Source organism: Rosa rugosa, chromosome 2 (assembly GCF_958449725.1).
Source record: "Rosa rugosa chromosome 2, drRosRugo1.1, whole genome shotgun sequence".
NCBI lineage: Eukaryota > Viridiplantae > Streptophyta > Magnoliopsida > Rosales > Rosaceae > Rosa > Rosa rugosa.
The window spans coordinates 43,556,457-43,581,845 of record NC_084821.1 but is presented as its reverse complement, the minus strand read 5'-3'; the positions used below and the strand labels follow the sequence as shown (position 1 = coordinate 43,581,845).

The following is a 25,389-nucleotide window of genomic DNA, read 5'->3' as shown; positions in this document are numbered from 1 at the left end:
AAATTTTTTTTTTAGGTCAAATTTTATTTTCAGTTACATAAGAATAAAGTAGACATTTTCACAAGTTCGTAGCAATTTTCGGTGATTTTTTCGGATTCTCCAACTATTTTTAATGATTTTTTGAAGTTTGAGTAGAAATTACATTAGTTTGGACACATGTCGCGTTATTATTGGTCCGTATGCATTACTTTGTGACCAAGGACAGCAACCCTACGTGTTGCAAGTGGGAATATGTATATCAGATGTTTGACATGTGGCAGATAGTGATAATGCAATTTATCAGATTTGGACATGTGGCATACAAGTGTTGGAAAATTAGTAATGCCTTGACATGGGTCATTCACTTAAACCATAAAACTGACCCAATTGTGTCGGTTATTCAGCCCTATAAATAGGACCCAACCAGATCATTATTTCTTTTCTCTCTCCTACATTTCTCTCTCTAGGATTTGTTTTTGGCATATCTTTTAAACCGTAAGTCCGATTTAGGATCCGTTTTCACCTATGGATTCGTCTTGAAGAGCTCTTTCTATTAGTGGAAAGAAAAGTCTGATTCGGAGAAATTATTTTTTACGATCTAGGAGGCTTGATTTTGTTTCATATCATCCACGATTGTCGGAAATAAGGTAGGGGGATCTCGGGGAAACTTTTTATGATTGGATATTGATTTTATGTGCTTCGTGTTTATATGATTCTGGGTAATATTATTTTGAATGATTTCTTTGATGATATTTGAATTATATGTACTAAATGTACGCTGATCGATGTAAGTGCATGTTTTCATAGTGGTTGCTATTCATCGACTGTAAAGGAGTTGGGGGAAAATTATGGTTATTTGGTGTTGTGGGAATTATCTTTTGTGTAGTTGAGTCTGAACATTGTAGGGATCAAGCTCAGGCGAGCCCGTGTGCACATTTAGGTTTAGAATATCGACGGTATAATTGTCGATATATTTGGGTGATTTGGGCTTGGAGATCAATGTTTCTGACAAGATGACTAGCAAAAGGGGTTTGGGGAATTTGATTGAGTCAGGGGATTAATTTATATGTTTGGATATTCAAGTCACAGTTGCAAAACTGTAAAGTACACGGTATGAGACGTGTAGGCTTGCATATTCTGATATATGGATTTACGGGTATATAAATGGAGTTAGATTGCATCATTGTTTGATATGCATGTTATAATTGAAATACATGATGGTATTATCTTTGATCAATTATCCATGAGGAAGTTTTATGTCCCTACTGAGCCGCTGGTTGAGCTCACCCCTTAACAGATTTTGCAGGTATGGAATCAAGATACTAGGGCAAGAAGTTCCGATATGTATATAATGTCAAATGGGTTGTGAAACTTGTATTTCCTTTATGCTTGTTTGGAATAAAGAATGAGTACTAGTGTACTATGTGATAAAGACTGTAATATATGCTTCCGCTGGAATTTTGAGATCTTGTTATCTAGTTTTAGTTCACAATTTATTTATTTTGTCACATTTTGGTCATAGAAATATTAGTTCTATAATTAAGATGTGATTCACACCTTAACTTGAGATTAGAAAATTAGCTCGAGTCAGGGCGTGACATGACCGGTCTCAAGAAACAGTGAGACCGATCTCAGATGCCAAGAAGGATGAGACTTCTACGTATGATGGAGACCAGTCGGCTCAGGATGTGAGACCGGTCTTTGACACATCTGAAGTTGGTGCACAAGACATCCCCCCTTTACATCATCAACTGAAGAGTTCGCTCAGAATGATCCACCTCAGGTATGCCCTAATTTAAATGAGTCTTCTGGGGTAGAAATTGTAGACCATAGGAGATCACATAGGGTTAATAAGACAGTATGAACAAGACATAAAAGCCAAAACTAAATATCCTATTGCTAGCTTTATGTCTAACCATAGGTTGTCCGAGTCATATGCAATTGTAGTTAATCAATTATCCACTATATCTATTCCTAGTAATGTATAGGATGCTTTGGCGGATTCGAAGTGGACAAAGGCGATGGATGAAGAGTTGGAAGCTCTACAGAAGAACTCAACATGGGATATTGTGTCCAAGCCAGCTGGAAAAAAGACTGTAGGATGTCAATAGGCGTTCATAGTGAAACTCAAGGCTGATGGGAGCATTGATAGATACAAAGGCAGACTGGTTGCCAAGGGTTATACACAGCACTATGGGGTTGATTATGAAGAAACCTTTGCACTAGTAGCAAGATCAATACTATCCGAATTCTTATTTCACTTGCTACGGTTAAAGATTGGCCCTTACACCAGTTGATGTTGAGAACGCTCCTTAATGGAAATTTGGAGGAAGAAAGTGTATATGGATGTGCCATCAGGAGTTAAGTGTAAACCATGCGATTTTGGAAAAGTATGTAAACTGAAGAAGTCTTTGTATGGACTGAAACAGTTTCTGAGGGCCTGGTTTGGAAGATTCTACAAAGCAATGAGAGTTTTTGGATACAGACAGAGCAACTCTGATCATACCTTATTTATCAAGCGCAACGGTGGTAAGCTTACAGCTCTGATAATATATGTTGATCATATGATTGTCACAGGACATGATCTGAGGGAGATGGAAGATCTACAGAGGTATCTTTCAAAGGAGTTTGAGATGAAGGATCTAGGATAGTTGAAGTATTTTCTAGGTATCGAAGTCGCAAGATCAAAGAGGGGAATCTCGTTGTTATAAAGGAAGTATGTTCTGGATTTGTTAATAGAGACTGGGATGCTTGACTGCAAATTAACCAATTGAGACACCAGTCGAGATGAACCACAATCTTGTGATTTATTCTAATCAAGTCTTGACTGATAAAGGGAGATACATGCGTTTAGTAGGAAGACTAATTTATCTCTCTCATACTAGACGTGACATTGCTTATGCTGTTAGTGTGGTCAGTCAGTTCATGCATTATCCTAGCAAAGAGCACATGGATGCAGTGTATCGTATTCTGAGGTATTTGAAGATGGCACCAAGTAAAGGCCTGTTGTTTGCGAAAAAAGATGAGCTAGGAGTTACATGATACACTGATGCAGATTGAGCGGGTGATAAGACTAACCGGAGGTGTACATCTTTCACCTTTGTTGGAGGGAATCTTGTTACTTAGCGAAGTAAGGAGCAAAATGTTGTTGCTAGGTCAAGTGCAGAGGTAGAATTTTGAGGTATGGCGCATGGAGTATGTGAAATGTTGTGGATCTAGAATGTTCTAAAGGAACTAGGTTTTAAACTCCAAAAGTGTATGGACTTGCATTGTGATAATACAGCTGCTATTGAGATTGCTCATAATCCAGTTCAGCATGGCAGAACTAAGCATGTGGAAGTTGATCGCCACTTCATTAAAGAGAATCTGATAGGAGTATTATTCATTTCCTGTTTGTTTCCTCAAAGAACAATTAGCAGATGTCCTTACTAAATGAGTATCTAGGGAAGTGTTTGACAGCTCAATCGACAAGTTGGGCATGATCGATATCTATGCTCCAACTTGAGGAAGAGTGTTGAATCCCTGTAGAGATCGTTTCCTTATTTACGTATAGTTGACCTACTGTATAGTTATGGTCATTTATACTCTGTAATTATAGGAATATTATATTGTTTCGTATTAGAATACAACTTGTATCTATATATATACCTCCAATTGGAGAAGAATAAAACATTGAAGCATTTCCAAAATTGAATTCTCTTATTCTACCTAGAAAAAAATGGTTTGTTGGCATATACAAACCAAGAGAAGAAAATTTATGCTATGTTAATTTTCACTGGTTAGACAAATTAAATTGAGATTTCTTGTTCTTTTAGTTTTGAAGAGTTTCCGGGCTCTAAGTTTAATATACTTGCATATTCCTGTTTCAAATCAATTTGTAATAAAACAGAACACCTAAAGTTTTATTTCCTATATGACATGAAGAAAGCTAGCTAGCTAGCTAGAAATTGTTTCGACCTTATCATCCCCTTACATTTACCACATCTGATCAGATAATTCCCAATTCCCTCTATTAGTTTCATAGCAAAATATGTTACATATGCGGTTCAAAACGAAAGAGACAAACAATATGCGATTCAAATGCGGTAACATTTCTTTTGACCAAAATGTACAGTGGTAACTTTAGTTGTGTTGGGTGAAAAAGGTAAATGGGGTGAGAGAGGCTCGAACTCTCGACCTCAGGATAACTCACTTTTTAAGCTATGAGACCTACGCGCTAGCCAACTGCGCCACCACCCCTTTGATTGTTAACACTTCATTTGTGCTTAATGTGCTTATGAGTTGGTGAACTACCAAAGGTAGTAGAAATTCACATATAGCCTGGTACAACACTTTGATAGAGTCCAGAAAGAAAATCATAAAGATTTTGGACTTGCATTTGGTCTCGTGAAGTTGTTTTGTATCATACGTATGGAACAAATAGAAAATCGAGCTAGACATACATGAGTGGTGACAAATGTCCAATTCGCAATACTATTTGCATGTACAATGTTTCCTCACCCCGACAAGATCTTTTTTGTGACTGCAAACTTTGCTCATGAACATAAATTCACTGCATGGTGCTTGTGAAAGGTCCAGACTATACTACATATGCATCAAGCGTTTGAGTGACGTACTTCGTTGAGATTGAGGCATGCATTTCTTGAGTGCATTCTCAAGGATCTCACAAGTCATCTTCAATCAGGTACTCTTTGGGTATTTATATAGCGATCTCTTGAGTCGGGCACTTCATAGGTACATCATCAATGACCCTAGTCAAACAACTTTTAGGTGCAACTTAGTGATCACTTGAGCCACTTTATCATCGCATGGACTCAATTTTACTGAGGCACCTCTTAGGTGCAATAAAAGGAACACGTTGGGTCTATCTCAAATAAACGGCTTAGGTGTAAAATCTAGAACCTTTAGGGTCCAACTATTGTAGGCAAAGGTACATACAAACTTTAGGACTTCCTAGGCTCCTCGATCAAAAGTATACACATTTAGGGTGCAGACTTTAGGACCTCCATGATTGACCCTTCATGATGTCTTAATTTTAGGACCTCCATTAGCTTTGAAATTGGGTCCTCGTAAAGGAGTTCAGTTTGGTTCTAGTGTAATCATCCTATCAACAATTTTCTATTGTATTGAGTTAAAAGTTCTTAACACAATTTTAACTTAGTTCCTCACGTACCACTCGAACCAACCTTCACTGTTTCTAAATCAATGCAATTTTAAAAATAAATAAAGAAAGAAAAATATACTTTCAAACTTCAAATACTTGCCTTTTGAATAAAAAAAAACAACTTCAAGCACTTAACAGAATTTGATAGCAATCAACAAATGCAGTGTTTATGATAATATGTATCATTACATCGAGCCAATAACAGGAGAAAAAAGTGAGAGTCTATGTTTCCACTCATAATAAGACTTCTATTTTGGGCCAGGAATTCACTGTGTGGTAATAAGTGTTGCTCTTTATGTTGGTGCATCCTCAATGGTTACAACTGTTGGAGCCTTTTCTTACAAATCATAGGGAGGTTTAGATGTCGGCATCACCTATTGTTATTCAAACGAAACAGCTTCCGACAGAAAATTGAAAATAAAGGCAAGTCGAGGCCTTTTGCGTAATTTCCAGGATCCTTCGATAATCAACACCACGGTTGTTGGGTCTTGCTCATCTTCACCACGCACCTCGGATCAATTTAGAAGTACAAACACAGAGAGAGGGAGACCCAAAAACCCAAGAGACCAAACCTTCTATATAACTTGACCAGCCAAAGCTTCATTTGGGTTTTCATTTTTGTTTGTGGAAGTGGCTTTTGGATCTGAGTTTGGGTCAACACGTGTGTTGACTTGTGATGGGTGTTGTTCTGAATTGATGCTTGGATTAGAGTGAAGATGAGCACAATGTCTTGGAAGCTGAGAGGAGTAGAGCCAGCTTCAAGGAGTGCAGTGTCTCGAAGATGGACCATTTTGTTTTGTATTGCTTGTTTCTGTGCTGGGATGCTCTTCTCTGATAGGTAATGTAATTCTACCCAGATAAAGCTTCAATCTTTACTTTGAATTTAAGTAAAAAATTTGATCTTTGAAATGGTTGGCTTGTAATGCCAATTTAAATTTGGTGTGGGTTAGCTTGTTTTCTCAGATTAATTATAGCCAAACAATGGGAAATTTGGATATGATGCTTTTTGGGTATCTGCCATATGGGTTTTGAAAGGTTTTGGCAAATTTGGCATCGTTTAAGAATTTTGGTGGGTGACGATGGATTCTTTGAAGGTTTACTGGGTTTTTAATTAAAGAATTTTTGGTGTTTTTGTGAATAATTTTGTCAGCATTTAAAGTTGTTATTGATGATGATGTCGGTGGTGATTGTAATAGTGTTTTTTCTAATTAGAGGTCTTGGAGTTCTCTCTTTTTTTTTTGTTCAGAATTGGCAAGTGTACGTTTACGTTGTACTTTACAATTATGAGAGAGATAGATCTGAATTTCATATGACAGATCCAACTATGGAAATTTTAAGCCTTCATGTATATTACTATATTAGTCATTCTACTGTTTGAATTGGGACATAATTGTTCCAGCCTTGTACATGAGGTTATGATTACATTTTATCTAGTTCAGGAGTGCATCAATCATGACATTGTTGTTCCTTTTGCGTTGTTATCTTTTTTGTTTATCTGCCAATATTTTTTCATTCTGATTAGTACATGCTATTCTTCTGCTAAATGACATACGTACCCATGAAAATCATATTACTACTCGGAACTTTATTAGTATACATGCTAGATTTCAGTTCCTGTCTTGTGATATACTAATTAATTAAATTTTTGCTGACAGAATGTGGTCAGTGCCGGAAATAAAAGGCATATCAAGGACAACAAGGGTTGATGGTGACAATCTGAAGTTAGTATCTGGTTGTGATCCATCCAATGTGAGTAGATTACCTTTTCTTATTTGTGTATTTATCTTTCGTTTACCTTGACTTGTTGGTTTTGTCAAAAATTTGACGTGTTGGTTTCATTTCTATTGTTTAGAAGGATGTAGAACAGGAATCAACTGATGTTTACGGGGAAGTTTCAAAGACTCATCATGCTATACAGTATGCCATTACCTAACCTTATCTTAATCTTACTGATGTTGTCATAATGTCATATCTTATGAATCTTACAACATGCAGAACACTGGATAAAACAATTTCAAATTTGGAGATGGAATTAGCAGCTGCAAAGGCTGCTCAGGAATCTATACTTAACGGGTCACCGGTTGCAGGAGATTTAAAAATCTCTGAGTCCACCAAGAAAAGAAAATATTTGATGGTTGTCGGAATCAATACTGCTTTTAGCAGTAGAAAGCGTAGAGATTCAGTTCGTACTACTTGGATGCCTCAAGGTTTATTAATTGACGACCTATTTTCTTGTGTACTTTTAAGATTTGAAAGTTCCTGACATTTTCTTTATATTATATGGATAGGCGATAAAAGAAAGAAGCTTGAGGAAGAGAAGGGAATTGTAGTTCGCTTTGTAATAGGTCACAGGTGAGTATTTGAGTTCAGAGCAATTTATTAGTTACACGTTTCCATTTGATTTATCATCTAGGCTTAGCCTTCTAAAGACTGAGTGAAGATGTTGGTCTTTAACAAGAAGACCATGGTATTCGGCTCTTTGCTATATTGATCTTTGTCATATCAACTGTAAACCTTTTGCTCTTCTTTAAGGGAAAAAAAAAAGTGAAAAAAAAAAAAAAGTTTAAGGAGCGGAAGCTGATTTGTCTTTTCTTGTATTACTCGTTCCATCTCTAGTGCTACATCAGGTGGTATCCTTGATAGAGCTGTTGAGGCCGAGGACAAAAGACATGGTGACATTATGCGGCTGGTAGAGCTTTTATCTTTTCATATAGTTCAGTTGAATGACTTGAATCTTTATCTGACAGAAGAACATATACAATGGGAGGACATCGAAAATGTTAACCGTATTTTGTCTTCATAAATTTTGTGCATTCAGGACCATGTTGAGGGTTACCTCGAATTATCAGCAAAGACCAAGATATTTTTTGCTACTGCTGTTACTTCATGGGATGCAGAGTTCTATGTCAAAGTTGATGATGACGTACATGTAAATATAGGTAAACTGACTAAACTCTAACTTTTGTAGGTATAGAAACATAAGACAGCTGTCACTTAAAGAGAAAATTGAGTTTGAGAATATTCATTGACACTCAAAATAATGTGTAACTGGTACCATAAAGTTACCTATCTATTCATCCTTCACATACCCTTCGAATTTTTTTCATACCGAGTAATGAGGTGAAGCAGTCGTGGCAAATATGTCGAAAGACTGCTGAAACACGAATCCTGTTTATGGAGTTGCTAGTGTTCACATCCTTACATGCATCCTGATCTTGCTGCAGCCTAGCCTGTAATAGTGTCTGTTATCTTTCTCCCTGTTCCTTGATTTTCATTTGTTCATCATATTTCAGGAACACTTGGAGCAACTTTAGCTAGACATCGGTCAAAGCCCAGGGTGTACATTGGATGCATGAAATCTGGTCCCGTCCTTGCTCAAAAGTGAGTTTTACACAATTAAAATATATTTCTTCAATCTCAACGTTTTTGGTATTCTGCTCCTTACCTCAGTTGTTCATCAATAGGGGAGTGAGGTATCATGAGCCCGAGTACTGGAAGTTCGGCGAGGAAGGGAACAAGTATTTTCGTCATGCCACCGGCCAGCTCTATGCTATCTCAAGAGACTTGGCTACTTACATCTCCATCAACCAGTAAGTTCCTATATTCTATACAGTGGTAACCTTTCTGCTATAAGTAGATCTAACCTTACTGAAATATCTATTATGCCAATCATCCAGGCATGTTCTACACAAGTATGTCAATGAGGACGTTTCTCTGGGTTCATGGTTACTGGGATTGGATGTGGAGCATATTGATGACCGAAGATTATGTTGTGGAACACCGCCTGGTAACCCCATATGCATCTTTTTTTTTTCCATTTTTCATGTCATATTCTTGTGATTACTTTGACTCTTATAGCATACAAGGTAAATTGGTGGATTACTAGAGGTGACTCTTCATGGTGAGATAATGGCAGCGCATTGTTTCACTACGTGCCACTCCTCTGGCAATGGGAATAGTTTAGTGATTGTAAACCATTGGCTTACAGGTTTTACTAGGTGTAGGGTTCCATAGGCAACCCATGCATCATCATTTTCCATTGATAGTATCCCAGTTCATTGAGATGCCAGATCATCTCTAACAGCCAGGAGTTAAAAAGTGGGGAAGACACAATTACCTATTTTGGTTAGTGTTCTTAAAAAAGAAATAATTAGAAATTTAAAAGTGACAAGTGTTGCAAATCTAGGAAGTGTAGTATTAAATTAACTGATAGAGTGATGTGTGGTGGTTGGGCTTGAGTGGAGGCATAGTGGTGTTTAGTGGACCACTAGCCCTCCATTGCATGCCTGTTCATAAGCTGATGACCTGTTGTATAACACCCAAATATATCTAGGATTCTGTATGGGTTGATTACATTCCCCCTCAATTTCCCACTTATTATTTGGCTGTTTACCAGTTTCTACAGCACCGAAGCTTGGTTTAAAATTTGGCACAAGCTCTAAGACTTATCGTGAGAATGAATCCTCCTTCCTGTTGAGCACTGTTAGTATGAGAAGTTAGTTCTTTCTTGACATTTATGGCATGTCGATTATCATGACTTTGTTGTTTAAGTCATGAAGGTGAGGTTGAAAAACATGTGTGAAAGAAACCGGAGAAAAGCAGCACCTGTTTTATGGTGCTGTGCTCTTTCCATGTTATTTGGTGGGGGTGGGTGAGTTGTGCCTAGGCTTGCTTTGGTGCATGCATAAGAAGTTTTTCATGTTAAAAATTACAAATAAGAACCCTGGGAAAAAAATACAAATGGAATTTCAAAGTTCACAGTAGGAATTAATATTAGCATGCCAAATGCAGAATTAGAAGTTTAATGATGTTATTTGTTACCACAGATTGTGAATGGAAGGCCCAGGCTGGCAATGTCTGTGTTGCTTCATTTGATTGGACTTGTAGCGGGATTTGCAAGTCTGCCGAGAGGATCAAAGAGGTCCATCGACGCTGTGGAGAAGGCGAGAATGCTTTGTGGAGTGCAGTTTTCTAACTTGATCCAAGTTGCAAACGTTTCTTCCAAACTCAGGAGGAAAAGAACATGTAGATGGTTTTTGGTCTAGTATTGTAAAGTTCCTCACACGGAAATATCTGTAAAATGAGATGCATAGTGAGTTGGGATTCTTCTCCATTTTAGATGAGGAGGGAGACCCAAAGTTAAACGAGGCAAGAGAAGTAGTAGTAATAGTAATCATTCTTTTGAAGTGCTTCCGGGGCCGTTTGTAATTAGTCTTCCATGGCTAATGAAGCTCCATAATGAGTGCCAATCTTTGTGCTAGCTGATGCTGCCTTTTCGTAATAAATTAGTGCATTGTTGGTTGAACTCTTAATGGTTTTAGTTCCTTTTTCCGATTAGATTGTAAAAAAAAATAACACTGAAGTATTATATTACTTTCTGGCCATCTCTTTGCTTAACGATGAAGGTTCACTAACAAGAGCATTTGTGACGAGTTGAATCAATTGAGTGTTGGGGATGATGAACTCGACCGACTTAGCAACCAATTGGTGGATCATATGAATATGCAGCTTTGTTTTGTGTTTATATATGCGACATCATACTCGCTACTTATGTTGCAGCTAGCTACCTGCCTGTATAATGACTTTGAGTAGGTGAACCAAAGAACATTTAGTGATCCAATCAAAGAAAGAGAAAAATAAGCATAAAGAGGTTGGCTTAAGAACAGAATGATGCTCCTGGCTTAGGAACATTTATGTTTATTTTCGTTAGAGCAATTTAACAATTCTTTTAGGTAGAAGGTGATTACAAATTTTAATCCAGATGATTACGGCGTATTTTCAAGTTCTATGAGAAATTGGAACTCTGGTACATGACATTCAGCACAACCTATCGCTGATACAATCAATAGCATATTGTATGATCATATCTATTGAGATGCAAATATGTTTGGCGACCATTTAGCATAGATAGTTGAAAATGATAACCAAAAATGTACATGGTTCAATAACTTTCTAAAAAGAATATATAACTTCAGAAAATACTCGAGCTAGATTCTTATTAGTTAACGATGAACGCCTAAACTATAGACGGTATGTCGGTAAGGTGGGATAGAGGTCATTGTATGTACCAAACCAATGTCGGATACTCGGTGTGCCTTCTGCAATATTAGTCATGTGAGAGTTCAGCTTGGTTTGAATGTGAGTAGTGTGCTAAGTATGTCACTATGAGGTAATGTAGACCAAAGTCCTTTTTCTTCTTACAGAAATGTAGACTTAGAAGGTGGATTTCTAAGAAGCAAGTCACCATGCCATTTGTTCTGGATAATAATAATAGCTTGTGGTGATTATTCCTGCAGTACTAGAAAAAGCAAATTCCACTATCTTTCCCTCTCTCCACTAACAAGTCTCCACGTAATCACAGGTCTATACTGCTCTCACTCATTGTGTTACCTACCAGGACCAGATTACCATTTCAGTCTCACCAACACTAATAGTCATCTCCCTAAGATCATTATATTAATACCACAACTGAAACTCAGAGTTGTTGCTTACACTACTAGCTTGTAGAAATGAGAGGAAACTCGGATGACAATGCTCCAAATGTCCCTCTTCTGAAGCTCCTAGATTGCTCCCTTAGGGTTTCTGTGATTCCTCTTAGTATTGCAACTATATGGTTGACTGTGACCAACCACCAAGACAACACTGGCTATGGGAAGCTGGACTTCGGCAACTTCATGGGCCTCAAGTAAGAACTGCACTCACTTCCATGATTAATTTCCTAGCCAGTTGGATTTTAATCTGTCTTAATAATATTGTTTCTGTTTTGGGGTCTTAATTTCAGGTACATGGTTTGCATCAGCACCATTTCTGCTGTATATGCTTTTGTCGCTGCTGTGTCCTCATGGATCAGATGCTTAGTCTCTAAAACTTGGGTTTTCTTTGTCTCTGACCAGGTTAATCAGTTGTCTTTTTTCCTTTGGCCCCTTCAATTTTCTTTTCTTATTCTGTTTTCTCCATGTAGACATATAAATAAATAGGATGCGGTTGGATGAAAATTAAGTTTGGAGAAAGAAAAGTAGCTAGACATCATGAAGAACTACTTTTAGCTCTCAAGATTGGTAAAAGCTGTAAGTTTGGCCTTGATATATATCCGTGTGTGTGTGTGACAGGATCTTTGGGAAAATAATCTTGTTTTGCATCGATCACATCACAATTAAGGGCTCTTAGGCCTTCTCCAACCCAAGTGTTTAAAGAGTCAAAGGGCCAAGAAATAGCCCTTGTTATCTCCAACCCATGATGCTAAGGGGTAAAGGGCCATTTTTTAGGGTCAAAGGTGAGGTTAGGCCATCTCCAACCTTGGGCTAAGGGGTTGGTATAGCCCAAAAAACACCATTTTCCATCTCCAACCCAAGGCTATGCTATAACAAAAAGTGATTTGGGGGGCTAAAAGGGCCAAGGGCTGGGCTAAACATAGCCCTTTGTTTAGCCCTTGGCCTTCTTCTTTGTGGGGACCACGCTGGTGGCCCAAAATTCTGATCAACAAAATCAATGGCTGAGATTAAAGGGCAAACAATAAAATAACATGGTATTTAAACTTATAGCCCTAAGGGTTGGAGATGGTAGAAATTATAGCTCTTACTATTTATATAAATAGTGATTATCAGGGGCTAAAATTTAGCCGGGGGGCTATTTTAGCCCCCCACAGCTGGAGATGGCCTTAAAGGGGCATTTTTTAGCCCTTGGAGGAGCCCTTTGGCCCTTCAAAAAACTGGATCAGATTAAAGCTGGCCCACTCGTGTAGTGGAGGATGACAGCATCATGACGCCAGCTTGCCGTTGGTTAAATATATATATATATATATATATATATATATATATATATATATATATTTATAGCTGTTGGTAATGTGATTTTTTTTTTAGCCGTTGGTTTATATATAAATATATATATATATATAAATTTTTTTAGCCGTGAATTTGATATTTGCTATGTGATTGAGTTTTCAAAGCTTTCAATTTCTGATTTTAATAATTGTCAGGGTTGTCACTGACAAGTGTTTGCATTTTCTTACTTTGTTGTATAACTTTTAAATGCTTATATCATGAATAAAATAAATATTAAAAATATGATTCCAGTTTTATTCCATTTCAAAATTAGCTAAAGATATTTTTAATTATCTTTAAAAAGAAAAATATAACCGAAAATTATCATTCAATTACTATAAGTCAATTGACTTTAAAAAATAAGCGCATATATATATAAATATATATATAACCAATCCAAAATGTTAAAATATATTTTAGGGCTATAATTTAGCCTTGACTGGTTGAAGACGGTTGATGTCAGATCAATGAATAGTATAGAATTTAGGGCTAAAATTTAGCCCGAGGGCTATTTTTAGCCCTTTGGATTGGAGATGGCCTTAACCCCCTTCATTGAACATTAGAACCATTAAAGTTCATATCGAAGTTGTAATTCGAGCTTGACATGGAGGTTGTGAGAAGTAGACCGACAGGATTCGAGCATTAATTACACAATGACCATAACTATGAAGTAGGGTTTAGTTTTCGAAATTTCTTGTTTGTTTATGAAATGCTTAACAATGTACGTTCTAAGTTTCTAACCATGCCACTAAGCAGTAAGCACGTGGTCTCAAATTTGTGTGTCCTTGCTCATTTTGTCTCCTAATTTTCTTTTAATTTCAATTTTTGGGTGCAGATAGTAGCCTACTTAATGGTCACATCTGTGGCGGCAGTGATGGAGATGGTGTTTTTAGCTTATAAGGGTGACAGGGCAGTCTCATGGAGTGAAGCTTGTGCTTCATATGGAAAATTCTGCAGTAGAATGAAGTTGGCCTTGGTTCTCCATTCTTTGGCCCTTTGTAGCTTCCTTGTTTTAGCTGTGATTTCTGCTTATAGGGTCTTCAGCATGTATGAGGCACCTTCGGTTTCTCATAAAGAGGTGGAGTTAGAAGAGAACACCACATAGATGGGTTCTCTAAAACTTGTTTTGTTATACAAAAAACTTAGAAGTATGAGTCGCTTTATGGAGTGAATTGTGAAGAGATACATGCAACTCATGATGTATTTGTTTCACGGATTTGAGATTTGGGAATAGAAAAATATTTATGTTAGTTCGATAGAAACCAGATTGAGAATCTAAATCTCATAATAAGATTTTATTTAACTTTGAAAATTCTTATTCCCATAATTTCTCACGTATGTATTGGCACTGCACTCTTTTTCTTCACCGACAAGTTATGATTAAATACAACTTGTTTATCTGGACGAAATGGGCGGAGTGGCTATTGCAATTTCAAAAATGGTGTTTCTAAATGTACCCAGCAAATTTCTTAATACACCCAGCAAATAATTTATAAAAATTATTTTAAAAAAAATCTAATTAATCCCCAAAATACCCTCAATTTCACCAAACAATGTACCCAGCAAAAGAATGAAAACATGCCCAGAAACAAGTAGAAGTTGAAAGGTGCATCAGAGATGATGGGCTCCATGCCTTGATGTTTACATCACTACTTTCTCATTTATTCCTCTCTGCGTGAAGTATAGTGCACTAACTTCTGAGCTTCTTACATTATAATTATTTGATTGTGCAACATCACCATTAAGCAGGATGTCGAATGAAGGAAACATAGGTAGAATCCCAGCAAAGTAGAGGACAATGTAGTAATCTGCCAAGGTGTCAAGATATAAGTTACATGTCAAGACATCCCTCCGTGCCAAAACTCTTGCTGTTTGAAGGATATCAGCTGGGAGATTCTCCTTTAATCCCAAAAATTGTAGGTAATAAGTTGAGTCTTCAAACCAGTTGACACATGAAATGGTGCAAAGCTTTGATGAGCATCCCATATACGATCATATGGATCCAACGGATACCTGAATATAAATAAACCAGTGACCAAAGCTCCTACAATAGGTTCAAAGGTATATCAATAGTAAAGAGGTCTAAAGTAACTCTAAACTCTACATACCTCAAGGATCCATTTGTGTTGCCACAATCTATTCGATAACTTTTCCTCAGTGACTTATGTGGGAAATCTTCCATGCCACTTGTGTAAGCTCCTTGGGGAAGTGGCCTAACTTCAATTGAAGTAATTACAGGAGCCCCTCTATCTGGTATATTATGCAAACAAAAAGAGACTCTGTCCTTATCAACTGGCCATAAAAACTCTTCTATCCAAGGATTGGTTTTTCTGAGATCTATAGTACTAATAATGGCCGTGCCAAGAGATACAGAAAATGATGGGGGTTTCCCAAGTCCATCATAGTCTTTGTACACAAATTGAGCTCTAACAGAACCAAAAATGACACATTACTCACTGGTAGCCTATAATAGTTGTGAGATTGGAGAATTGGGAAAAACCGAACAGGGACACTACTTTCTCATTTGTTAATCTTTCCCTCAAGGAGGGAGTTTGCTGAGTGTGTGGATTTTTCTAGGTATATGAGTTTTGAACTCTTGCTCGGTTTAATTAAAGAAAAGGGTATTATAGGAATACTTGTTGGGTATAGTTAGAGATTTTATAAATTTGCTGGGTGTAAAAATTTGTTGGGTATACTTAGATATTTGTTGGGTACATTTAGAAAGACCCTTTCAAAAATATTCACAACTTTTAGTTTTTCATTTTTATCATACAACAACTAACTGGTGCTGGACAGTCTTACTCTGATTTGAAAACTTCATAATTTTAACATCTCAATTCAAATTCAGAATTTTTGAAAGTTTCAAATCTTTAGTATATAGAGATGAAACTCTCAAATGTTATTTTAATTTTTTAGAATTTCTTTCATAGAATATATCTGAGAGCTTGTTATCCAATTATGGTTAAAGAGTAATATCGGTAAGATGAAGAGACTTTTTTTTGTCTAAAAGAGTAAAAGTTATGACTCTTAGAGAAAAAAATAAAAAAGTTGAGGAGACAGGCGCTTGTCCTACCTGCCCTTATCTATGGCGTGGTGGCTAGGGTTTGTGCAGCACACCAAGACTTTCGGATGGCCGCCCTTGCCTCCATTACTGCTCGGTTGGCCTCGGCTTTGTCTTTGTAGGGCGGGGATGAACCCGTGGATCTCGGTGACCTGAGGAAGAAAGGAGAGGAGTTTGTGGCTAACAATGCATACATGGTGGGAAGGCTTAATACTTGCAGAGTCTTCAATCATTACTCATTCATGGGTGCTTTCCAATTGATGTGGAGACTGAATGGAATGCTGCAGGTGTAGGAACGCCTAGGTGAGAGGTTTCTTTTCATCTTTAGCTATGCTGGGGACATTCTAAGAATAAAAAAAGGGGGTCTGTGGACTTTCAACTAGGATCAAATCCTGAATGACTATGATGGGAGATCTCCCATTTCTAGCGTCCCCTTGAACCACATCTAGATTTGGATCCAAATTCATAAAGTACCACTGGCTTTTCTCACGCCGGCAACTGTGTCATTGATCAGAGAAACGATTGGAACAGTACTAGAGGTGGATCGGCGTGGCTTGCGTGAGGGGTGGGCACGGTGCGAGTTACTTTGTGTGTGAACGAGACAGTGAGGCTGAGTCGAAAGTTTATGGTTTTGACATCTGAAACCCTAGAGTTGCCTTTCCGTTATTAGGAGCTTGTGGGGCAATGTTAGGAGTGTGGATCTTTAAACCATGTGGGTGCAGCATGCCCCATGCAGCTGGTGGTGGATCAGGCTAGACGGCGGCGCAAATTGGGCTACGGTGATGTGCGGAAAGGTTACGAATAGACTTTCGTCTTTGATCTTCTGCGCGAACGCCTTGACTCCATCATCTCTAGGTCTTTTGGAGCCTAGATTCCTAGGCATCGATGGCAAGGGAAGGAGACCGATGGTTTATCGAAGGAGGTTGAACAAGCATCAGAGTAGAGTCGGAAGACATCGATGGCAGGGTTGGAGAGTTCTAGGGCTAGGGAAGTGGTGGAGAAGATTTTTGGAGAGCAAGGTAACGCGACCAATGTTATGCTGGTTGCTGTGGAGGAGAATCTAGTGATGGCAGTAGCAGAGGTGGTGGTGAACAGAGTTACAGGGGCTAGAGAAGAGGAGGGAGGTCCGTAAACCAAGCATAAGCACCATGAACTATCGCTGGCCCATGCAATGTTGGAAGAGGAGAACTTGGGTTGATTTGGTCTCTAGCGGGGCTCTTAAAGGATCTGTGTGTGTTGGCAAGAAGAAGTCTCGAGGCAGGCCGAGGGTGTAGTGGTAACAAGACAAAGAATAAAGGTGCTAGGGTCTCTGGCTTGGCAGCAGCCACTCCTGCTAATCGTTCTACTACTGTGGGGAAGTGTAAAGGTAAAATTTAGCGTGTTCAGGTTGACAAGTCTAATCCTGGACATCGCGGTGACAATTTGGTGGAATTGGCAAGCAATCATACAACAATTGCATTCCTAGGCGAAAGCTTGGTGGTTATTATGATAGTAGTCTAGATTCTTAACTTTCGAACCTTTTTCGTTGTAGTTAGTAGTGAAATAAGTAAGCATATATTGTTAGAATGGATGTTATTTGCTAAGGATCTGTTTTCAGTTAGGCCGAATAGGCAAAAGCAAGGTTATGCTTGGGAGCTTTTTCTCTAGTAGTGTATGTAATATCCTGGCAGTGACTCAGTGTAGTTATGAATATATTTAGGGATAATTACTCCCCTAAAAAAAATCATGGTTACAAAAGCATCGACTAATTTTTTCCCTAGGGTTCTTAAGTCCTCTTGCACTTAAGCTATATGGCTTTGCCAAATCCTAGTAGTCCTTTGTTGATGGCTTCTAGTTTTTATCTCAGTATTCTTGGTCAGCGGGTGGATTCTTGTTAAAGTTAGTGCTAGTTTACTTCCCAATTCATGTCTTTCATTATGCACAGTTACATCTGTAGCATGGTCGTCTTAAAGTTACTCTTTAGTAAGGCGGCCCAAACCTAGGGCCTTCAATTCAAGAGGCCTCATATATATATTGTCAACATTTACATCTTGTATGGTTTTGCTGTAGTGGTAAGTGGCTGATGTGGCCCTGAAAATATCAAGGTTCGATTCCCACCTATGCCTGTTTCATTTTTGACTTTTTATTTTTAGTTTTTTCTTTTATTTGGTCATTCATATACCTTTTAAACCCTTTTTACCATGAGATGTTTACCATATACTTATGCCATGAGCTGTTTCATGACTTGGGTTACAAGAAACAGATCATGGCATAAGTAGGCAAAGCCTGAGCGACAACTCTGATGAGCAAAATCCTTTCCTGCACTACTGAGAAGCTTCCCTTGCCAACCCTCAAGTTTCTTACTAAGCCTCTCTGTAATATACGCAAAGGTTTCAGTTTTCCGTCTACCCATGTACGTCGGTAGCCCTAGATACTTTTCATGCTTCGCAACAATTTCAACACCAAGGAAGTCTGCCAGTAACGTCTTAGAATTCTCTCCAACATTATGAGGGTGTATAAACCGGGCTTGATATTCTTGATGGAGACCAAGTCGGAGGAGATGCAGATGATACAAACTTGCAAGGATCAAATACAATTATCATATAGTTGAAAGGGAGGATTTCGGAGGGGGTTTAGCTTTATCATGGAGGGATGATTGGCGGGTTCAAATTTCTTCGGCCTCTTTAGGCCATATTGATAGCTGGGTGATACCACAGGATCTGCCTCCATTCAGATTTACTGGGTTTTATGGCAACCCGGACGCTGGATTGCGTACACATTCATGGGAACTACTGCGTAGGTTGGCAGGAACTTTTTCTTATCCTTGGGTGGTTATGGGTGATTTTAATGAAATATTGTCCTTGGCTGAGAAGATGGGTGGTCCAGACAGGTCATTTGCATAGATGGAAGCTTTCCAACGAGCCCTGGATGACTGCAATTTAGTAGGAATTGATTTCAAGGGTTTCCCCTACTCTTGGAGACGTGGTAGAGATGGGAATAATATATATATTGTGGGAAAGGCTAGATAGAGGAGTTATGAATACTATTTTCTCACAACTTTGGGAGAGGGTAATTGTGCACCATGTTGATAATATAGTGTCTGATCATAAGGCTCTTGTGTTGAAAGTACAATCCAATGTTCAAGGAAATGTAAGAAGATTTCATTTTGAGACAATGTGGATGAAGGAGGAGAACTTTGAGGAAGTTGTCAAGTGTGCTTGGAGCAGTGATATGGAGCTGAATTTTAGGGCGAAGATTGAAGGTTGTGTAGCACATCTAGATCATTGGAATAAGTAGAGTTTTAGACATGTCACAAATGATATTGTGAAGCTAAAGAAGGAATTGGCATCACTAAATTTCATTCAGCCTCTACCTGATCAAGACCGTAGGCTGCAAGAAGTTTCAAGGGAACTGGAGAGATTGCTTCAGCAGGAAGAGATGATGTGGAAGCAGCGGGCAAGAGTCTCGTGGCTCAAAGAAGGTGATAAAAATTAGAGGGAGGAAGAATCAGATCAAGGGCATTTATAATGAAACTGGGGAATGGTGTACAGATTCACAGAAAATAGCTGGTGTTTGAAGATTATTTTAAGAACCTCTTTACAAAAGCAGGAGGATATGAGATGAATAGAATTCTTGAGGGGATGCAATTCAGAGTATCTGCAGACATGAATGCTAAGCTGACAAGGGTTTATACCAAAGAGGAGGTGGAGTTTGCACTAAAGCAGATGCCCCCAACGAAAACTCCAGGCAGTGATGGGTTGCCTGCACTGTTCTATCAGCAATATTGGCAGGTGGTTGGTGAAGATGTAGTGAAATGCTGCTTGGATATCTTAAATGGAAGAGAATCAGTTGAGGAACTTAATCACACGCTCATTGCTTTGGTTCCGAAGGTCGAGAAACCTGAACAGGTCACTCACTACAGACCCATTGCCCTTTGCAATGTGAATTACAAGATGGTTTCGAAAACGATTGTGAATCGTTTAAAACAGGTTTTACCATAGGTGATTTCTGAAACGCAAAGTGCGTTTGTCCCTAGAAGACATATTACTGATAATGTGTTCATTGCTTTTGAAACAACTTTCGCTATGCGAAGACAAAGGGCTGAAGGGAAGGGTTGCATGGCTATCAAACTCGATATGGCAAAAGCATATGACAGAGTTGAATGGTGTTTTATTTGGAGAGTTATGGAAAGTTTGGGTTTTGATTCGAATCGTATCTCATTAATATGTGATTGTATATCAATAGTGTCATATTACATAATCTGTCAAGGGAAGGTTACATGATATATCAAACCCACAAGGGGATTACGGCAAGGGGATCCGCTCTCTCCGTATATCTTTTTATTGTGTATGGAAGGTTTCAGTCAATTGCTGCTTCAAGCTGAATTAAATGGTCACATTCAAGGTATTAAAGCGGCAACAGATGCACCTTCAATCACCCATCTATTTTTTGCCGATGATAGCCTCTTATTCCTTGAAACAAATGTCTAAGCCTGTAACAAACTAAAGGAGGTGTTGGAAACTTACGAACGGGCATAAGGACAGATGGTGAACCTTGACAAATCAGCTATAACTTTCAATTCAAAGGTGGTGGCTACGGATCAAGCCTTGTTTAATGCTTTATTACAGATTCCTATAGTACCTTTTCATGAGAGCTATTTGGGTCTACCAACTGTAATTGGAAGAAATAAGAAGGCAGCTTTTAAGAAGGTTAAAGATAGATTACGGAAGCGAGTTACGGGTTGGAAGAAGAATTTACTATCTAAAGCAGGCAAGTTGGTTCTCCTCAAGTCTGTTGCACAAGCCATCCCTTCATATAAAATGAGTGTTTTCAAGGTGCCTATAACTCTCAGTCACGATATGGACTCTTTAATGAGTAACTTTTGGTGGAGTGGGGCTAAGAATTAGAGAGGTATGCACTGGTTGAGATGGAATGAAGTTTGCAAACCCAAGCTACAAGGTGGCCTGAGGCTGCGGAATATTAATTTATTCAATCAAGCTCTCCTCGCCAAGCAGGTTTGGAGACTATTACATGATGACAGCAACTTAGTGCACAGAGTTCTTAAGGCAAAGTATTTCCCAAGTTCAAATATTCTAGTGGCAAACAAAGGTCGGGATACATCCTATACTTGGAGGTCTTTAATTTGGGGCCGAGAGTTACTACGAAAGGGTTTGCGGAGAAGAATTGGGAATAGTGAGGACACAGGTATCTATTGTGATCCATGGATTCCGAGACCAAGTAGTTTCAAACCCTTTCACCTCCTTGTTTGAGTGCTAATCATCCTGTTAGTCTGCTTATGATGGCATCTGGTGGGTGGAATGAAGAATTCATCAAAGCAAACTTCTTATCAAGGGATGTAGAAGCCATATTATCTATTCCTCTTCCAGGGAGAAGACACCAAGATAAGTGGATTTGGCACTACACGGCAAAGGGTGTGTATTCGGTGGCTAGTGGCTACAACTTAGTTGTGGACATTGAGCAACTTGGAAGAGCAGAAGGGGAAGTAACAGACAAAACGTCTTGTAAACGGTATTGGCAGTGGTTGTGGAGACTTCAAATTCCTGAAAGAAACAAGCTTTTCCTATGGTGGGCTGTGAAGGATATACTGCCTTGTTTGTCAAACCTTGCAAAGAGACATGTTCCAGTTGAGCCGTTTGGTCCAAGATGTGGGGCCAAGGAAGAATATGGAGTACATGCTATATTTCAATGTAACTTTGCTGCTGAGGTGTGGCAATCTCTTCCTTTTAGTTTTGTTTTTAATAGTTGGAAAGGGAAGTCTGTGATGGATTTATTGGAATATGCCAATTGGGTGCTGACAACAAAGGAAGTGGAATTATTTGTATTTGTGCTATCAAGGAATTGGCATGATCGTAACATATGGGTTTATGAGCATAAGAAAGTGGATGCTAAGCTGTCCTTTACCTTAACAAATCAACAGTACAGTGAATTTAATGTTGTGATGATATCAAGGGTAGAGGAACAAGGGAAAAACAAAAGAAATGGAAGCCCCATTTGGCTGGCTACATGAAGTTAAATACGGATGGTGCTGTTGTACCCGATACTAGAGAAGGTGGCGCTGGTGTATGTTATTCTAGGAATGACAAAGGAGAAATTGCGGTGGCTAGAACCATTCCCCTTTCTGGCGTTACTACTCCTAGACATGCCAAGATCATGGCGATCTCATGCGGGTTGCAGCTAGCATTGGAACAAGGGTATACTACTCTAGTCCTGGAATCAGATGCACAAGTTGTGATTCAGGCGATTCAAGAAGGGGAGGATAACCTTGCAGCCGATGGGCACCTTGTGGATGGGATCAAGATGCTAATGAAGTGCTTTTGCTCTATTTTCTGCTGCTATACTCCAAGAGAGTGCAATGGTACTGGACATATGTTAGCTACTCATGCTAAGAAGCATCGTTCAGTTTGTACTTGGCTTGAGTATTTTCCTCATTGGCTGATTAAATGTAATCAGACTGACTTGGATGCCTAAAGCTATGGTTGTAAGGATGGCTGTTCCATCCTCTTATGTACTGTATTGATCTTATCAATAAAACTTATTTTCTAAAAAAAAAAGAAAAAGTAGTTCTATTTGAAGAAGAAAATAAAATTGTATTTCAAGTTTCATGTGGAGGCCTCATTTAAATTGTTTGCCTCAGGCCTCCTAAAAGTCAGGGTCGGCTCTACTCTTCAGTGGCCATTTTGTTGGTGGTATTGACATTCATGTGCTTTTGATCTTAGATATTACCAGGTACATGGTTTTTTTTTTTTTGGAGACATGCTAGGGTTACTTCTGCCAAGCATTGATATGGTTTGATGTTATTTTTTTACTGTGGTCGTTTAGATCATGGTAATGCGTGAAGCCTTGTTGAAGGAGGGAGGAGCTATGCTCGTCTCGACTGCTTCTTAGTGGTTCTCGTGTCAGGATCTGGGCTAGTTTGGATCCTAGGTTGGGTTTAAGTTTTGGTTCTATGTTAGGTCTTGTTTTGTTATCCGTGTTGGATCTTGATCTTGATCATGATTTTTTTGTGTTCTGGCATTGGTGGCATCCGATTATTTGGTTTAGGTAGAGGGACAATCTCGATTTTAGAAACGTTTGGTCCGTATTGTCATTCTTCATGTTAACCTTCGTCAATCATTTTTTTAACCCCACCCCTCTCCACTCTTAATGAGGCTCGAATACATGACATTCCATATGAGAAACCATTGCCTATTTGTCTTACTATCCTACCGCCAAAGACAAACACCCAATAGTTTCTAGATCATATTTTGTGTAATTTTTTTTTCCACTAATCGTTTGTTATAACAATCTCATTTTAATTTGAGTTGATTTGGATTGAGAAATTTTTGAATTAGATTAAGTTGAAAGATTTATTAGGTATAATTACATTTAGGAAAAAATTCAGTTTACCCCCCTGAACTTTGGGCCTAAAATCAGATTGGTCCTTAAACTTTTTTTTTAATCAGACTGGTCCCTGTACTCTCAAACGACATCACCTGAGTCCAAATTTTGAATCCGGGTCCAAAAATGAAGTCAGCTGCTGAGTTGGAGCCGACAAGGGGGCCCACACTTCAGATTTTTAAACCCTGAAGGAGGGCAGAATGGACATTTCCTATTTAATATATTTTTTATTTTTTCTCTATATTCTCTCTCTCTCTTTCTCTCCCCCTCCCTCTCTCTCTCTCCACTACGCAGTCCTCTCTCTCTCTCTCTCCACTGCGCAGTACTCTCTCTCGCTCTCTCTCCCTCCCTCTCTCTCTCCACTGCGCAGTCCTCATGGCGGAGGCTGCAAAGTCTCCGATCCGATCCCAAATCCTCCAAGAGATCCTCCAACTCCCGATCTGATCCACGTGCCTCACTGCCGACCTGTAGGACACCGTCTGCACCGGAGCTCTCACCTATCCGACCCGCGTTGGACATCATCACCAACTTCCGGAGCCGGGTCACGGCGTCGGAGACTTGGGCCACCGGGGCCCGCTTTTTCTTCTTCGGCTCCCTCTCTCTCTCTTCGCCTTCTCTCTCTTCCATCCTCTCCCTCTCTGCTCATGGCCATCAAAGGTGAGAATGTAGACAGTGGATTTGACTTTGATAGCATGCAACTGGATTTGAGTTTGGTTTTTGGTTTTGAATTTGATAGCAATTGGGTTTTGGATTTGAATTTGATAGCAATTGGGTTTGAGTTTGGGTGTTGATGGGTTCAGAAGAAGAAGAAGAAGGAAAGGGAATTGGCTGGAGCAGAAGAAGAAGAAGGAAAGGTAATTGGATGATTTTTTTTTTAATTATCGACGTCTACCTATCTATTACTCCGGATTTCACTTCAAGTTCATGTTTTGAGAATTGGGATTTTGAGGTTACTGTTCATTTCGGGTTTCACTGTTCAAGATTGTCTGTTGATATTTGTTGGTCTATTTCCGACTATATATATGAACATGAGATCGTGATTCTTATTGTTGGGTATAACTGAATTCAAGTTTTGGTTGAATTTGGAGAATTGGAGTTCTGGGTTTTGTGGCTACTGCGTATTCATGGCTCTTGTTTCCGTTTCCGATCAAGTAACAATCCCAGAAGGGGTTTCTAGCGTGGTCGGAGAGAGAGAGAGAGAGAGAGAGAGAGAGAGAGAGAGAGAGAGAGAGAGAGAGAGAGAGAGAGAGAGAGAGAGAGAGAGAATTTTGAGAAAAAAAAAATAGAAATTATATTAAATTGGAAATGTCCATTATGCCCTCCTTATGGGTTTAAAACTTTGAACTGTGGGCCCCCTTGTCGGCTCCAACGGCTATAGTGACGTCACATTTGGAAGCAAATTTAAAATTTGGACTCGGGTGATGTCGTTTGAGAGTACAGGAACCGGTCTGATTTTAGGCCCAAAGTTCAGGGGGGTAAACTGAATTTAATCCTTACATTTACACCTGAAATTATTTATGTCTTGCACTTCAAGTTCATCACATATGTACTCATGTACTCACCAATTTTAATCAATATTGTCTAATTAATAGCTTGTCCATCAATCATTTTGTTAATTGTTAATGTAGCTCTAGTGATCCTCTTTTATAATGATGTTTCATTGATGTATCATGCAAAAATCATATAGGCCGCTGAAGAGAATTTCAAAAGATTTCACACATAGATGATAAAAAAAGTTAGGTTTGTACAAGATTGATTAATGACAACAGGAATGTTATATATAACATATGGCCCGAATGGGCCGAACTCCTAACTGAATTTACACCCATACCGGCAAGTTATATGAAAAGGTAACCAAAATCTCGAGTGTCACGATGCAATCTTGCCACCAACACCAAGTCAAACCACTTCTCCCTCTCAAGCACCTAGTTCCAAAATAGCCAGACCACGTGTGAGGACAATTCATCATTACATTGATAACTAGA

At 38.8% G+C, this 25,389-nt stretch overlaps 2 protein-coding genes and 1 non-coding gene across 4 annotated transcripts; 2 read left to right on the top strand and 1 right to left on the bottom strand.

Moving 5' to 3' along the window:
- Positions 1 to 4,128: 4,128 nt before the first annotated feature.
- TRNAM-CAU (transfer RNA methionine (anticodon CAU)) lies at positions 4,129 to 4,218 on the bottom strand. Its single transcript is given in 2 exon segments — positions 4,129 to 4,164; positions 4,181 to 4,218. It is a non-coding gene; the product is annotated as a tRNA-Met (tRNA).
- Positions 4,219 to 5,520: 1,302 nt separating this feature from the next.
- On the top strand, positions 5,521 to 10,540 carry LOC133734242 (probable beta-1,3-galactosyltransferase 2). 2 transcript variants are annotated; one of them, XM_062161879.1, is made up of 11 exons: positions 5,521 to 5,981; positions 6,799 to 6,892; positions 6,999 to 7,060; positions 7,139 to 7,350; positions 7,432 to 7,495; positions 7,760 to 7,832; positions 7,962 to 8,082; positions 8,437 to 8,524; positions 8,608 to 8,733; positions 8,821 to 8,930; positions 9,970 to 10,540. In XM_062161879.1, exons 1-11 carry the CDS (start codon positions 5,860 to 5,862, stop codon positions 10,116 to 10,118), a joined length of 1,221 nt encoding a protein of 406 aa, XP_062017863.1. In that variant the 5' UTR covers positions 5,521 to 5,859; the 3' UTR covers positions 10,119 to 10,540. The 2 variants fall into 2 exon arrangements, with proteins under 2 accessions (XP_062017863.1, XP_062017862.1); XM_062161878.1 differs by having other exon boundaries at positions 5,524 to 5,981; positions 6,996 to 7,060.
- Positions 10,541 to 11,550: 1,010 nt separating this feature from the next.
- LOC133734245 (CASP-like protein 2D1) lies at positions 11,551 to 14,278 on the top strand. Its single transcript, XM_062161884.1, has 3 exons — positions 11,551 to 11,828; positions 11,925 to 12,036; positions 13,802 to 14,278. The coding sequence occupies exons 1-3, from the start codon at positions 11,653 to 11,655 to the stop codon at positions 14,069 to 14,071; spliced, it is 558 nt and encodes a 185-aa protein (XP_062017868.1). The 5' UTR covers positions 11,551 to 11,652; the 3' UTR covers positions 14,072 to 14,278.
- Positions 14,279 to 25,389: the final 11,111 nt, after the last annotated feature.

What these genes read in the sequence shown, in the direction of transcription:
- LOC133734242 (XM_062161878.1), top strand. Translation starts at nt 5,860, where the DNA reads ATGAGCACAATGTCTTGGAAGCTGAGAGGAGTAGAGCCAGCTTCAAGG. An exon ending in ATGGTGACATTATGCGGCTG is followed by an intron (nt 7,833 to 7,961) that starts GTAGAGCTTTTA and finishes TTGTGCATTCAG; the next exon opens with GACCATGTTGAGGGTTACCT. An exon ending in TGACGTACATGTAAATATAG is followed by an intron (nt 8,083 to 8,436) that starts GTAAACTGACTA and finishes ATCATATTTCAG; the next exon opens with GAACACTTGGAGCAACTTTA.
- LOC133734245 (XM_062161884.1), top strand. Translation starts at nt 11,653, where the DNA reads ATGAGAGGAAACTCGGATGACAATGCTCCAAATGTCCCTCTTCTGAAG. An exon ending in GGCAACTTCATGGGCCTCAA is followed by an intron (nt 11,829 to 11,924) that starts GTAAGAACTGCA and finishes TCTTAATTTCAG; the next exon opens with GTACATGGTTTGCATCAGCA. An exon ending in TTTTCTTTGTCTCTGACCAG is followed by an intron (nt 12,037 to 13,801) that starts GTTAATCAGTTG and finishes TTTTGGGTGCAG; the next exon opens with ATAGTAGCCTACTTAATGGT.